Here is a 12,887-nt window from a genome sequence, read left to right as displayed (position 1 = left end):
AGCCCACGGTACAAATGCATTCAAACTCCTGCAGCTGCCTTTTTTTTCTTTATACTTTGCAAAACCTCTTTCTTATTAGAGGATTCGACATGTAATTTTATAAAATACTAAACAATCTGTTTACATCTGCCAGCAGAGCAATCACATGACCTTAATACTACCCTATTGTGAGAGCTCTCGCTTTACATCCCGCCTACAGGTAGGCAATCTGTTAGCTCTGATTTGTGAATTTCTGCATTGATTGACAGTCCGCCAATATTCCCTTGCTACAGTTATTTTTTCAACTTTCAGCTGCCGCCAGCCTGCTTTTCACTATTTATAGAAAAAAAATACATAGAATGTCATTGCTCCCGCAGCCCACAGTTTGGGAACTCCAGCATTAAGGGACATTGAAACCTGTAAAAGCACATGTAAAGTGTGCAAATATATTGGTAAAGATAAAAGTGAAATCACAAATAAGGAAAAATAAGTATAAAATGTAATAAAATTTGTAGGGGAGACAGGTACATAATTATATAAAAGAATACAGAACCACCTATCAAATATAAATAATAATAAAAAAAACTAAATTAACCAATAGTTCAGCACTTTACAAGGAACATTTTTTTAGAAAAAATAAAATTAGATAATGTACAGTATAGAAGAATATATATATATATATATATATATATATATATATATATATATATATATATATATATATATAATCGGGAAATATGCAAATTTCAGCATTACAAGAGCCAGTCAAATCGTGTGAAAATCACCTGACAGCTTCTACATTCACAGCGTTTTAAAAATCAAAGTACAGTATCTGCAGACATGTTTCGCCCTTTTTGGGGCTCATCAGTGCAGCATAACTGTACTTTGACTTCTGAAAAGCTCAGGAGAGTAAGCAAAAACTTTCGAGTAAAGGGAATGAAAGCAATGAATAGAGAACAATGGGTAATCAGAAAATATGCAAATTTCAGCATTACAAGAGCCAATTAAATCATGTGAAAGTCAAAGGCTTCTACAGTCATCGTGTTTTAAAAATTAAAGTACAGTATCTGCAGACATGTTTCGCCCTGTATATTGTGAGGAAGGAGCAGTGGCACCTTTAAGAAATGGCGTCACTGGGGAAGAAACTACACAACCCATAGTCCCCAGTGGTGATTAAGAAGGCGGGGTTAGAAGATTTAAAAGGAAGCGGGGAAGAAAAAAGGGGGCTTTTTGTGGGGAACTCGGCCGGTTGTCCTACCTGTTCAAGCTTACAAGGAGTATTCTGGTGCGTAGGAAATTATAGTAAGTGTGTTACGTTTGAATTCTAGCGATTCTTTAACAGTCTAGCATAGAGCGTTTTTCCTCTTGGTGAGGCAGACTTTTGTTTTGCTCTGTTTGGTTTTGGTTTTGATAATTTTGGATTTAAATGAATTACGGTGTTCACACTGTTTCGGTTTCCAGCTGCAGGAGCAGCAATACTTTAACCGAGTGTGTGGTTTATATGGACGGAACTTATTAAAAAAAAAAAAAAAAACAGTACGTGTTCTTTAGCTGCAGGAGCAGCGATACTTTAACAGAGTGCATTGTTTATATGAGCAGGACCCGTTACAAGGATTACGTGTTCTCCAGTCGTTGGTGCAGCAACTACTTGGAACAAGGGTGTTGCGGGGACTCAGTAAAAATACTGCAAGGGCTATAGTTGCAGGTGCAGCGAGTGTACACCAAGTTACAATTTACAGAACCAAGTCTGGCTCATACAGACTGGATTACTGGTTGCTGGAGTACGGTACACTTCTAAGCAGGAGGGGTATACATTTGGAAGTAAACCACCAAGCACAGAATCTGGGTGTGTGAACAATCTTTATTATAGTTGAATCCTGCTGGCCTTGCTCTCTTCCAGGCTCACTCCACCAGAGGGAGCCCAACCTGTATTCACCTATGTTCCAGGCTCACTCCACCAGAGTGAGCCCAACCTGCACTCACCTGTGTTCCAGGCTCACTCCACCAGAGGAAGCCCAACCTATACTCACCTGTGTTCCAGGCTCACTCCACCAGAGGGAGCCCAACCTGTACTCACCTGTGTTCCAGGCTCACTCCACCAGAGGGAGCCCAACCTGTACTCACCTGTTCCAGGCTCACTCCACCAGAGGGAGCCCAACCTGTACTCACCTGTGTTCCAGGCTCACTCCACCAGAGGGTGCCCAATCTGTACTCACCTGTGTTCCAGGCTCACTCCACCAGAGGGAGCCCAACCTGTACTCACCTGTGTTCCAGGCTCACTCCACCAGAGGGAGCCCAATCTGTACTCACCTGTGTTCCAGGCTCACTCCACCAGAGGGAGCCCAACCTGTACTCACCTGTGTTCCAGGCTCACTCCACCAGAGGGAGCCCAACCTGTACTCACCTGTGTTCCAGGCTCACTCCACCAGAGGGAGCCCAACCTGTACTCACCTGTGTTCCAGGCTCACTCCACCAGAGGGAGCCCAACCTGTACTCACCTGTGTTCCAGGCTCACTCCACCAGAGGGAGCCCAACCTGTACTTACCTGTGGACCTGGCTCACTCCAGCAGGGGGAGTCCAACTTACACTCGCCGTAGCACAGAGAGGGAAGAAGTAGTGAGATAGTTAGTGGCCCGTACAGGGCAAATGAACGCAAGAGAATATATGATTGATTGTAAATATTGTAAATAAAAGTATTTACCTGAATCAGTGACGTGTTCACTCCCAGTTTGTGGCGAGAGATACCGGTGCCCAGCAACACCACACTACCACTCTTTTACAATATATATATAACGTTTCGATATGTTTAACATGCCTTTGTCAAGGGAAAGTGTGTTTGAAAACAAACATGGGAGGTAGTATTATTATTATTATTATTATTATTATTTATTTCTTAGCAGACGCCCTTATCCAGGGTGACTTACAGTCGTAAACAAAAATACATTTCAAGAATCACAGTACAAGTATTAATACATGATGCCATAGTAACCACACATTTATTTCTCTTTGAATTTAATGTCTTTGTGATGTCATTCACTATTGCTAATGATATAACAATCTACTGTTCCTTTCTATTTAAACCTTCAGGAATCATGGTATCTAGTCTATTTATCCATTTATTTTATTTTATTCTTCTATTGAACATAAGAAGAACATAAGAAAGTTTACAAACGAGAGGAGGCCATTCGGCCCATCTTGCTCGTTTGGTTGTTAGTAGCTTATTGATCCCAGAATCTCATCAAGCAGCTTCTTGAAGGGTCCCAGGGTGTCGGCTTCAACATTACTGGGGAGATGGTTCCAGACCCTCACAAATTTTTTTTTTTATACCGTGTTCTCTATACTTTATTATTATTATTATTTATTTCTTAGCAGACGCCCTTATCCAGGGCGACTTACAATTGTAAGCAAATACATTTCAAGTGTTACAATACAAGTAATACAATAAGCAAGAAATACAATAACTTTTGTTCAAGTGTGACAAACCACAATTCAATAATACAGCAGATAATAGTGATAGTTACATCAAGATATGATTAAATACAAAATACTACAGGTTAAACACTTGGCAGATTACAGTATTCTGAAGTACAGGATTAAATGCAGTAAAATAGGGGGCAGATAAGAGCAAAATAAAGCACATTTAAATGAAGGGTGATAGTGTCCCAGGATACAAACAGAGGAGTTCTACAGGTGCTGTTTGAAGAGGTGAGTCTTAAGGAGGCGCCGGAATGTGGTCAGGGACTGGGCAGTCCTGACATCTGTAGGAAGGTTATTCCACCACTGCGGAGCAAGGGTGGAGAAGGAGCGGGCTCTGGAGGCAGGGGAGCGTAGCGGAGGTAGAGCCAGTCTTCTAGTGCAGGCGGAGCAGAGAGGTCGAGTGGGGGTGTAGGGAGAGATGAGGGTCTGGAGGTAGCTGGGTGCAGTCTGGTCAAGGCATCTGTAGGCTAGTACAAGAGTCTTGAACTGGATGCGAGCGGTGATCGGGAGCCAGTGGAGCGAGCGGAGTAGTGGAGTAGCGTGGGCGAAGCGAGGCAGAGAGAACACCAGGCGGGCAGCAGAGTTCTGGATGAGCTGGAGCGGACGGGTGGCGGACGCAGGGAGGCCAGCCAGGAGGGAGTTGCAGTAGTCTAGGTGGGAGAGTACCAGCACCTATTTTTAAAAATCCTCCACTGTGTGGTCCAGTGGTTAAAGAAACTGGCTTATAACCAGGAGATCCCTGGTTCAAATCCCAGATCAGCCATTGACTCATTGTGTGACCCTGAGCAAGTCACTTAACCTCCTTCTGCTCTGTTTTGGGTGAGACTTTGTTGTAAGTGACTCTGCAGCTGATGCATAGTTCACACACCCTAGTCTTGTGTCTTGTAAAGCGCTTTGTGATTCAGGTCCACTATGAAAGGCACTATATAAAGAAATATTATTAACATCATCCTCAGAATTTTTGAAAATTTACTGCACTGTGTTACTTTTCTTTCTACACAGCTGAAGAAGGGCTTTTGCCCAGAAAGGTCCTGAAATAAATGATTTTTTAATCATTTAAACTTCTTGTGTACATTATTTTTATTTTTATTTTCAGTTTACTTTTTAAATATTTTTTTCTTCTTATCAACCTTCATTTTTGTACACTGCAGTTCTACCTTCTATCACATGACCGTGTGTATATATAGCGTATAGCACGGCTTGCATACAAATGTGCCGCTTCACACTGAATAAATCACTGCGCACCACTGCATTCTAAATTCCATGACAAACTGCCATTTTATTTGTTATAGTTACAAAACCATTGCCAAAAATGAGTGGCATTTCAAATATTTAAAAGGGACCAAAAACAAAGTACGCAGAAAGAGTACTTGGAACTGCAAACGCAAGTTAAAAAGGAAGTTAGAAAGGCCAAGAGAGAGATAGAAATCAATATTGTTAAGGGGGCTAAAACCAATTCCAATTTTGTTTCCAATATTATAACAGCAAGAGAACATTCAAAGAGGAGGTTAAATGTCTAAGAGACACAAATGGCAAAATCATAGATGAAGAAAAAAAATAGCAAATATATTAAATGATTACTTTTCACAGGTTTTTACAAAGGAGGACACAGACAACATGCCCCACATGTCAACCTGTTCCTATCCAGTTTTAAATAACTTTAGCATAACAGAGGCATAAGTGTTAAAGGGACTAGGAGCTCTTAAAATAAACAAATCCCCTGGGCCGGATGAGATCCTCCCAATAGTACTCAAAGAAATGACAGAAGTTATTTACAAACTGCTAACCAAGATCATGCAACAGTCTCTTGACACAGGGGTTGTACCGACAGACTGGAAAATTGCAAACGTAATACCGATCCACAAAAAGGGAGACAAAACCAAACCACGTAACTACAGACCAATAAGCCTGACGTCTATTATATTTAAACTTATGGAAACTATAATAAGATCCAAAATGGAAAATTACCTATATGGTAACAATATCCTGGGAGACAGTCAGGATGGTTTTAGGAAAGGGAGATCATGTCTATCTAACCTACTTGATTTTTTTGAGGATGCAACATCAACAATGGATAATTGCAAAGTATACAACATGGTTTATTTAGATTTCCAGAAAGCTTTTGACAAAGTCCCGCCTAAAAGATTAATTCTCAAACTGAACGTAGTAGGTGTACCACAGGGATCAGTATTATGTCCTCTGCTATTCCTAAACTACATTAATGATTTAGATTCTGGTATAGTAAGCAAGCTTGTTAAATTTGCAGATGACACAAAAATAAGAGGAGTGACAAACACTGTTGCAGCAGCAAAGGTCATTCAAAATGATCTAGACAGCATTCAGAACTGGGCAGACACATGGCAAATGACATTTAATAGAGAAAAATGTAAAGTATTGCACGCAGGCAATAAAAATGTGCATTATAAATATCATATGGGAGATACTGAAATTGAAGAAGGGATCTATGAAAAAGACCTAGGAGTTTATGTTGACTCAGAAATGTCTTCATCTAGACAATGTGGGGCAGCTATAAAAAAGGCCAACAAGATGCTCGGATATATTGTGAGAAGTGTTGAATTTAAATCAAGGGAAGTAATGTTAAAACTTTATTATTATTATTATTATTATTATTATTATTATTATTATTATTATTATTATTTATTTCTTAGCAGACGCCCTTATCCAGGGCGACTTACAGTCGTAAACAAAAATGCATCAGTAAGACCTCACCTAGAATATTGAGTTCAGTTCTGGTCACCTCGTTACAAAAAGGGTATTGCTGCTCTAGAAAGAGTGCAAAGAAGAGCAACCAGAGTTATCCCGGGTTTAAAAGGCATGTCCTATGCAGACAAGCTAAAATAATTGAATCTATTCAGTCTTGAACAAAGAAGACTACGCGGTGATCTGATTCAAGCATTCAAAATCCTAAAAGGTATAGACAATGTCGACCCAGGGGACTTTTTTGACCTGAAAAAAGAAACAAGGACCAGAGGTCACAAATGGAGATAAAGGGGCATTCAGAACAGAAAATAGGAGGCACTTTTTTACACAGAGAATTGTGAGGGTCTGGAACCAACTCCCCAGTAATGTTGTTGAAGCTGACACCTTCAGATCCTTCAAGAAGCTGCTTGATGAGATTCTGGGATCAATAAGCTACTAACAGCCAAACTAGCAAGATGGGCTGAATGGCCTCCTCTCGTTTGTAAACTTTCTTATGTTCTTATGTTCTTATTTCCTTTAATATATTTGGGGATGAAATTCCACATAACTGGTACAACAACAACTTTCTGAGTGAAGGCAGCAGTCCATCTGAAACACGAGGGTGTCCGACAACTAACAAAAACATATTTTGAGATCCAAAAGGATGAAAACGTACTAGAATATGTGTGCCTTGCATATAACGAGTTCACAAACTCACTTCAGATCCGACTTCAGTCTCCATCGCAGCTGCTCCCCTTACTTCCTTAGTGTCATTTGAAGCTCCGCCCATCATCACAGCGTGCGATCAGTCCTCTGGTTTCTATTGAGATGGCACTTTCGATGCAGAGATTCACAATAAACGAACATGTGCAGTTTATTTTTAATAAGCGAACAATGAATTGAATTAAATTAAATTAAATTTGGGACTATATTACTTTGTGGATGTATACACAATAAAAGTTTCTGGTTTTGTCTTTATTTAATTGTGTTTTAATTATTTTTCTTCCCACAAATGACAGGTAGCCATGTTATAAGCGGTATAAACCACTTCGGGCAGTGTGGTTCCGATGATATATACCACTTCTGGGGTGGTTAAAGGCCATATCAGCACCCCAGGCATGGTATATATCATGGGAACCGCAAAGCCCGTTGTGGTGTATACCTTACATATACAACGAGCATTGAGAGAGCTACCATTGCTTAACAATTCCATATTCGGTGATCCTGAGATTATTTGTTTAAAAAACAAAATCTATCTTGCATTCATTCAAATACAATTACTCTGTTCCAAATTGTGCCACGTTGCTAAATGCATGCAGAGCTTTGTCTAAAAAAAAGTAATTCTCCAAATACAATTGTTTAATTTAGGTTTGAAGATCCTTTCCTTTCCGTTATTATCCTTGTTCTTTAAACTGAATAGTCCTTGAACGTTCATAGAGTGCTGTGGGTTATTTCACTTGTGCCGATAGCCGTAAATAACCCACTCGGCTTCTGCGGGGGCTTGTGGGTAATTTGTCTATCCTCATTTGTGGAATAACGTTCATGGTGTACTTTAACCTTTATATATTGTTAAATGTATTCAAAGTGTATTTCTGCACAGTTAAACTCACAAATCATTAACCAGGCTGTCATTTAAAACAAGAAAGAAAGAACGTGTATTTTATTTCATTTGTTTATAACTTATTCTGAAATGTCACAGTTGTCTCATTTGGTAATTATGCTATCCTCAACACCATTCCCCTTTCAAGGTTTGCACGTTGAGCTCAAAATTGTAATGCTGTTGCATTGTCAAAGCTGCACCTTACTCTGCACCTTTAAGCAAGACGGTATTTGTTCCTTTTCTCCAGGAGTTGAAGGATCCCCAATGCAGGGATGAGATGGCAGCAGCACGAGGGGCCCTGAAAAAGAATGCCACCATGCTGTACACAGCATCTCAGGCTTTCCTTCGCCACCCTGATGTAGCTGCCACCAGGGCCAACCGGGACTATGTATTTAAGCAGGTGCAGGAGGCCCTCGCTGGCATCTCCAGTGCTGCCCGGGCCACCTCCCCCACAGACGAGAAACACGGACACGCAGGCATCGGCGAACTGGCAGCAGCTCTGAACGAGTTTGATGTAAGTGGGAATGCCTATTTGCTCACTCCCCTCTATATTGTTACCTCCATTCTTGAGTCTCAATGTTTATTGTTGTTACTTCAGGGTTAGAAGCTTACATTAGCCCTGCACCCATTCCCTGTTTAGGCATATTGCAGGCATGACTGGGAGCCAGGGATTTGAGCAATCTGGCGTCTGCTGAATCTGCTCCAAAATGGTTAGTCATCACAGCATGAATAAATCTATTCATAACTATTGTTCATGCAAGTAAGGGGCTTATTTAAAGTAATGTACATATTTAAAGGAAGTTCTGAAACCTAGAAGATGGTGCAGGGATAGTGTGAGTTTCTAACCCTGTACTCACTTTAAAATGATGACTGCCAGTGCCAAACTCATCGTGTTCACTGGGGTTTACCTTGCACATAGAAATGGAGAACAACAAAATGACAATAGTTAGGTGGTTATGTTTGTCTTCTCTCCTTTATACTTTTCAGTGTAATATTTGCACATAGGCTTGTTTTAGGACAATGCTTATGCTGAGATGCTTGTCTTCTCTGAATATTCATCTTGAATTTAGATGCCCACAGTGTTACCTGGCCTAGTTTGGACTGCAATAATTACAGTAAGGTAGTTTCTTTTATATTTTATTATTTCTTTGATCCGAGAAGTGAAAAAAAAAAAAAAAAGTTTGCAGTAACATCATGAAAATTATTCAAGAGCTTCTTTTATGTGGCATGTGTAATGAAAGAGAGACATCTAGAGGGCCAGTCCAGTATTGCAGTCATTAGTCACTATGCTGTTGATGCATCTAGGTTTAATAAGAGTTCTTCTATTGAAAACAACCTGGAGAAGATAATACAATTAGCTAGCTATTAATATACATTTATTTCAGATTAATAAGAACATAGTACACTTTTTGACAAATAGTTTTATTTTCTTTGACAAAGTGCTTAACATATATGTACATCTCAGAAACATTTCAACACAGGGCCATGTATTGAGAATGTCACATGCCATATGTATCTATATTAAAGGACGCCACGGGTACCCAAAAACCTGGGTACCCGTCGGGTTTTAAATTACCGATCCGACCTGGGTCTGTTTTTACTACCCAGTATCGATTATTAATTTGAGAATGTAAAGAAAATGTTGAAAATATGATGATACAGTTGTAAGCGTGGGTCTCTGGCAGGCGTAATAAAGACAACGTTAAAACAAGCTTTGCATGAAGCCTTTTCTTAACTGACAGGATATCAAGGTTTTACAGAAAACAATAACACAGCGGGTGGCAAGTACACCTCAATAATGATAACTGTGGTGACTATTCTTCTCAGGAACTCAATTGGAAAGAAAACACCATAACAAGTTGGGCTTATGTCAGTCCATTAATAATAACTGCGTGGCTTCCAATACGGAATGCTTTATCTATAGTTATTGCGCAGATATAGTTTCTTACCAAAAAGATCAAATAAGTAGCCTTTATTTAAAAATACAAAGAAAAAGCATACACACTCCAAAATGCGTAAGGTACAAAGTTATTTATAAACATTCTCTTATATTAAATCAGGTGTAGCACACAATGCAAGATTATTTTTTCTTATATGCCATAATTGCAGTACTTTTGAAAATTACATTCTTGTATTTTAATGCATAAATCACCTGTAGCAACAGGGTGGGTCTGCTTGTGGAAACATACACTTTTCTCCACTAGATGGTAGTGTTTGCTCATTTTTAATTCCATATTCCTGTTTTTAAAAAAAAATCATCTTAGTATGGTTTAGAAATACCAGATTTATATAAACAAGTGTAATCTTCTTCATATTTAGATTCACTCTGTATCATTTTCTAGGCATAGGTGCAGAAAGACCTAATTCAATCCTAAAATTCTAGGTGATGCAAAACGTTTGGCCATAGCTGTAGATTGTGAATTGATTTGAACACTCTTTCATGTTTGGCACTATGGTTCAATTCCTGCCTGGGCTACCTATTTGAAATGGCTTATGCAAGTCCAAGCCAACTTCCCAGTAAACAGACAAAAACAAACTCCACCAACAATAATTATTTCACAGAAGCAAATCATGTCATGCGTACGTGCAAAATAGCTGGCAAATCCCACCCCTTCAGTGTTTGCTCAGTGATCTAGCTACATGGTGTGTGTAAAGTGGTGTGAGACGATGTGTAGATGACAGGTGTTATGTAAATGCACGGTCCATCATCGTTCCTGTAGAGAAAGGGCAACCCTTAATAGGGAAGAGATAAGAAGGTCATGGGAATGAAGACGCAATGAATTGAAAAGTGACAAGAAGGGAGCAATTAAAGGTAACTTAAAAAAAAAATCGTTTTAAAGAAGTGGGAAAAGTGGATAAGAGCCGGGGTTTAGTAACAGTCTGCATACTAATAGAATAAAAAGGCAAGTCAGGCTACAGTAATAACTGAAAAAGAAAGAAATAATAATCTAAAAAACATTGCAAAACAGTTTAGCGTTTGTCAGTGGTGGCCACACAAACTTGCACGTGCTTGTCTTAACTGAGGCCAGTTGCTCATTATCTGGTGGATGATACTGTTTTGTTTAATTATGAGAACCCTATTCTAATCCACATAAGTAATATTGGGAAGTCCTGTAGAGGTAAGAAATTGTGATTCACAGAAACTGGAAATGGACTATGTTGTGTTTTTTCCAGTCTGTAAAAAAGGCGAAAAATTACTTTGTGTGGACAAGGTAGGCCCAAATGAACTCGCCCTTCACAGAATAATAATTGTTTAAAAATCTTTTCAATCCATGTATTCCTTCAAGAGTTGATGCGGTCTGCAACTTTGCTTAAACAATTCCCACCAGTGTGTAATATCTGGTTCAATTGATTCAAGTGAAACTAATTGTCAGGAGTATAAGAGATTGTTCTATTCAAAATGAGAACTTGAATGGATAAAACACACGCTGCCTTGCATATAACACATAGTGGAATGCATATAACATGTAGCAGAAATAATGTAATGTACAACAAACTAGGTTAATGTAGTGAAACTGATCTAGCAAAATAGATATAATGCATAGGAATACAGTTAAAGCATATAATGAAATGTGTAGTACATAAGAGAATGGATATACCATCTAACAAAATGCATAGAACATACATATATATATACATATACATATACACTACCGGTCAAACGTTTTAGAACACCCCCATTTTTCCAGTTTTTATTGAAATTTAAGCAGTTCAAGTCCAGTGAATAACCTGAAATGGTACAAAGGTAAACGGTAAACTGCCAGAGGTTGAAAAAAAAAGTTTAGGTTACCAAAAACTGAAAAATAATGTACATTTCAGAGTTATACAAAAAGGTCTTTTTCAGGGAACAAATAATGGGTTAACAACTTACAGCTGTTCTGCAGTAATGGAAGTAAATTAAGCCTTGAAAGTTGATGCTAACAATTCCTACAGGTGTCCCAACTTTTGTTGATTACTTACAAACCCTCTGTCTGTATAAAAGCAGTGTTGGAACAGACTGTGTTACTACACCCTCTTAAGCATTATTTGGACAGTATTGTACTGCAGGAAGTAGTATATTGCTCTCATAATGGTGAGAAAAAGGCAATTAACAAAGGAAGACAGACAGACCATTATAACCCTTAAAAGTGTAGGTCTTTCCTTTAGAGAAATTGCAAAGAAAGCCAAGGTGTCAGTGAGTACAGTTTCCTACACCATCAAAAGGCACTTGGAAACTGGAGGAAACTCTGACAGGAAGAGGTCTGGCAGATCCAAAGCCACAACAGAATCAGAAGACAAGTTTCTGAGAGTCAACAGCTTGCGTGATAGGTGGCTCACAGGACAACAGCTTCAAGCACAGCTTAACACTGGTCGAAGTAAGCAAGTCTCAGTTTCAACTGTGAAGAGAAGACTTCGAGCTGCAGGTTTGACAGGTCGAGTGGCAGTAAGAAAGCCATTGCTAAGATGGCAAAATAAGAAAAAGAGGCTTGCCTGGGCCATGAAGCACCGCCAGTGGACTACTGAAGACTGGAAGAAGGTCTTATGGACAGATGAATCAAAATTTGAAATCTTCTGTTCATCACGCAGGGTTTTTGTATGCCGTCGAGTAGGCGAAAGGATGGTTCCTCGGTGTGTGACACCAACTGTCAAAAATGGAGGACGAAGCGTGATGGTCTGGGGCTCTTTTTCTGGATCCAGAGTCGGCGACTTGCACAGAGTGAGTGGCACCCTGAACCAAAACTGCTACCACAGCATTTTGCAGCGCCATGCAATACCCTCTGGTATACGCCTAGTTGGTCAGGGGTTCATCCTACAGCAAGATAATGACTCAAAACATACCTCCAGGCTATGTCAGAACTACCTTAGAAGAAAAGAACAAGACGGTAGGCTTCAAATCATGGAATGGCCAGCACAGTCTCCAGACTTAAACCCCATTGAGCTGGTTTGGGATGAACTGGACAGAAGGGTGAAAGCAAAGCAACCTACAAGTGCAACACATTTGTGGGAACTTCTGCAACAGTGTTGGGAAGAACTTTCCGAACAATATTTGATTTCCATTGTAGAAAGAATGCCACGAGTGTGTTCGGCTGTTATATCTGCAAAAGGTGGCTACTTTGATGAGTCAAAAATTTAGATTAAATTTTGTTAAACA

At 39.5% G+C, this 12,887-nt stretch overlaps 1 protein-coding gene across 4 annotated transcripts in view; it reads left to right on the top strand.

The window, feature by feature from the left end:
* The window catches only part of LOC117421126 (catenin alpha-2-like), a 502,927-nt gene that overhangs the window by 131,030 nt on the left and 359,010 nt on the right, over positions 1 to 12,887 (top strand). For all 4 annotated transcript variants that reach the window (XM_059034144.1, XM_034035092.3, XM_034035091.3 and 1 more), the window contains exon 6: positions 8,004 to 8,270. In XM_059034144.1, the coding sequence (XP_058890127.1) occupies positions 8,004 to 8,270 (267 nt within the window). The remainder of the gene's footprint in view (positions 1 to 8,003; positions 8,271 to 12,887) is intronic.

Source organism: Acipenser ruthenus, chromosome 1, assembly GCF_902713425.1.
Source record: "Acipenser ruthenus chromosome 1, fAciRut3.2 maternal haplotype, whole genome shotgun sequence".
NCBI lineage: Eukaryota > Metazoa > Chordata > Actinopteri > Acipenseriformes > Acipenseridae > Acipenser > Acipenser ruthenus.
Note: the sequence above shows the minus strand (reverse complement) of the source record. Positions and strands in the feature narration are given on the sequence as shown.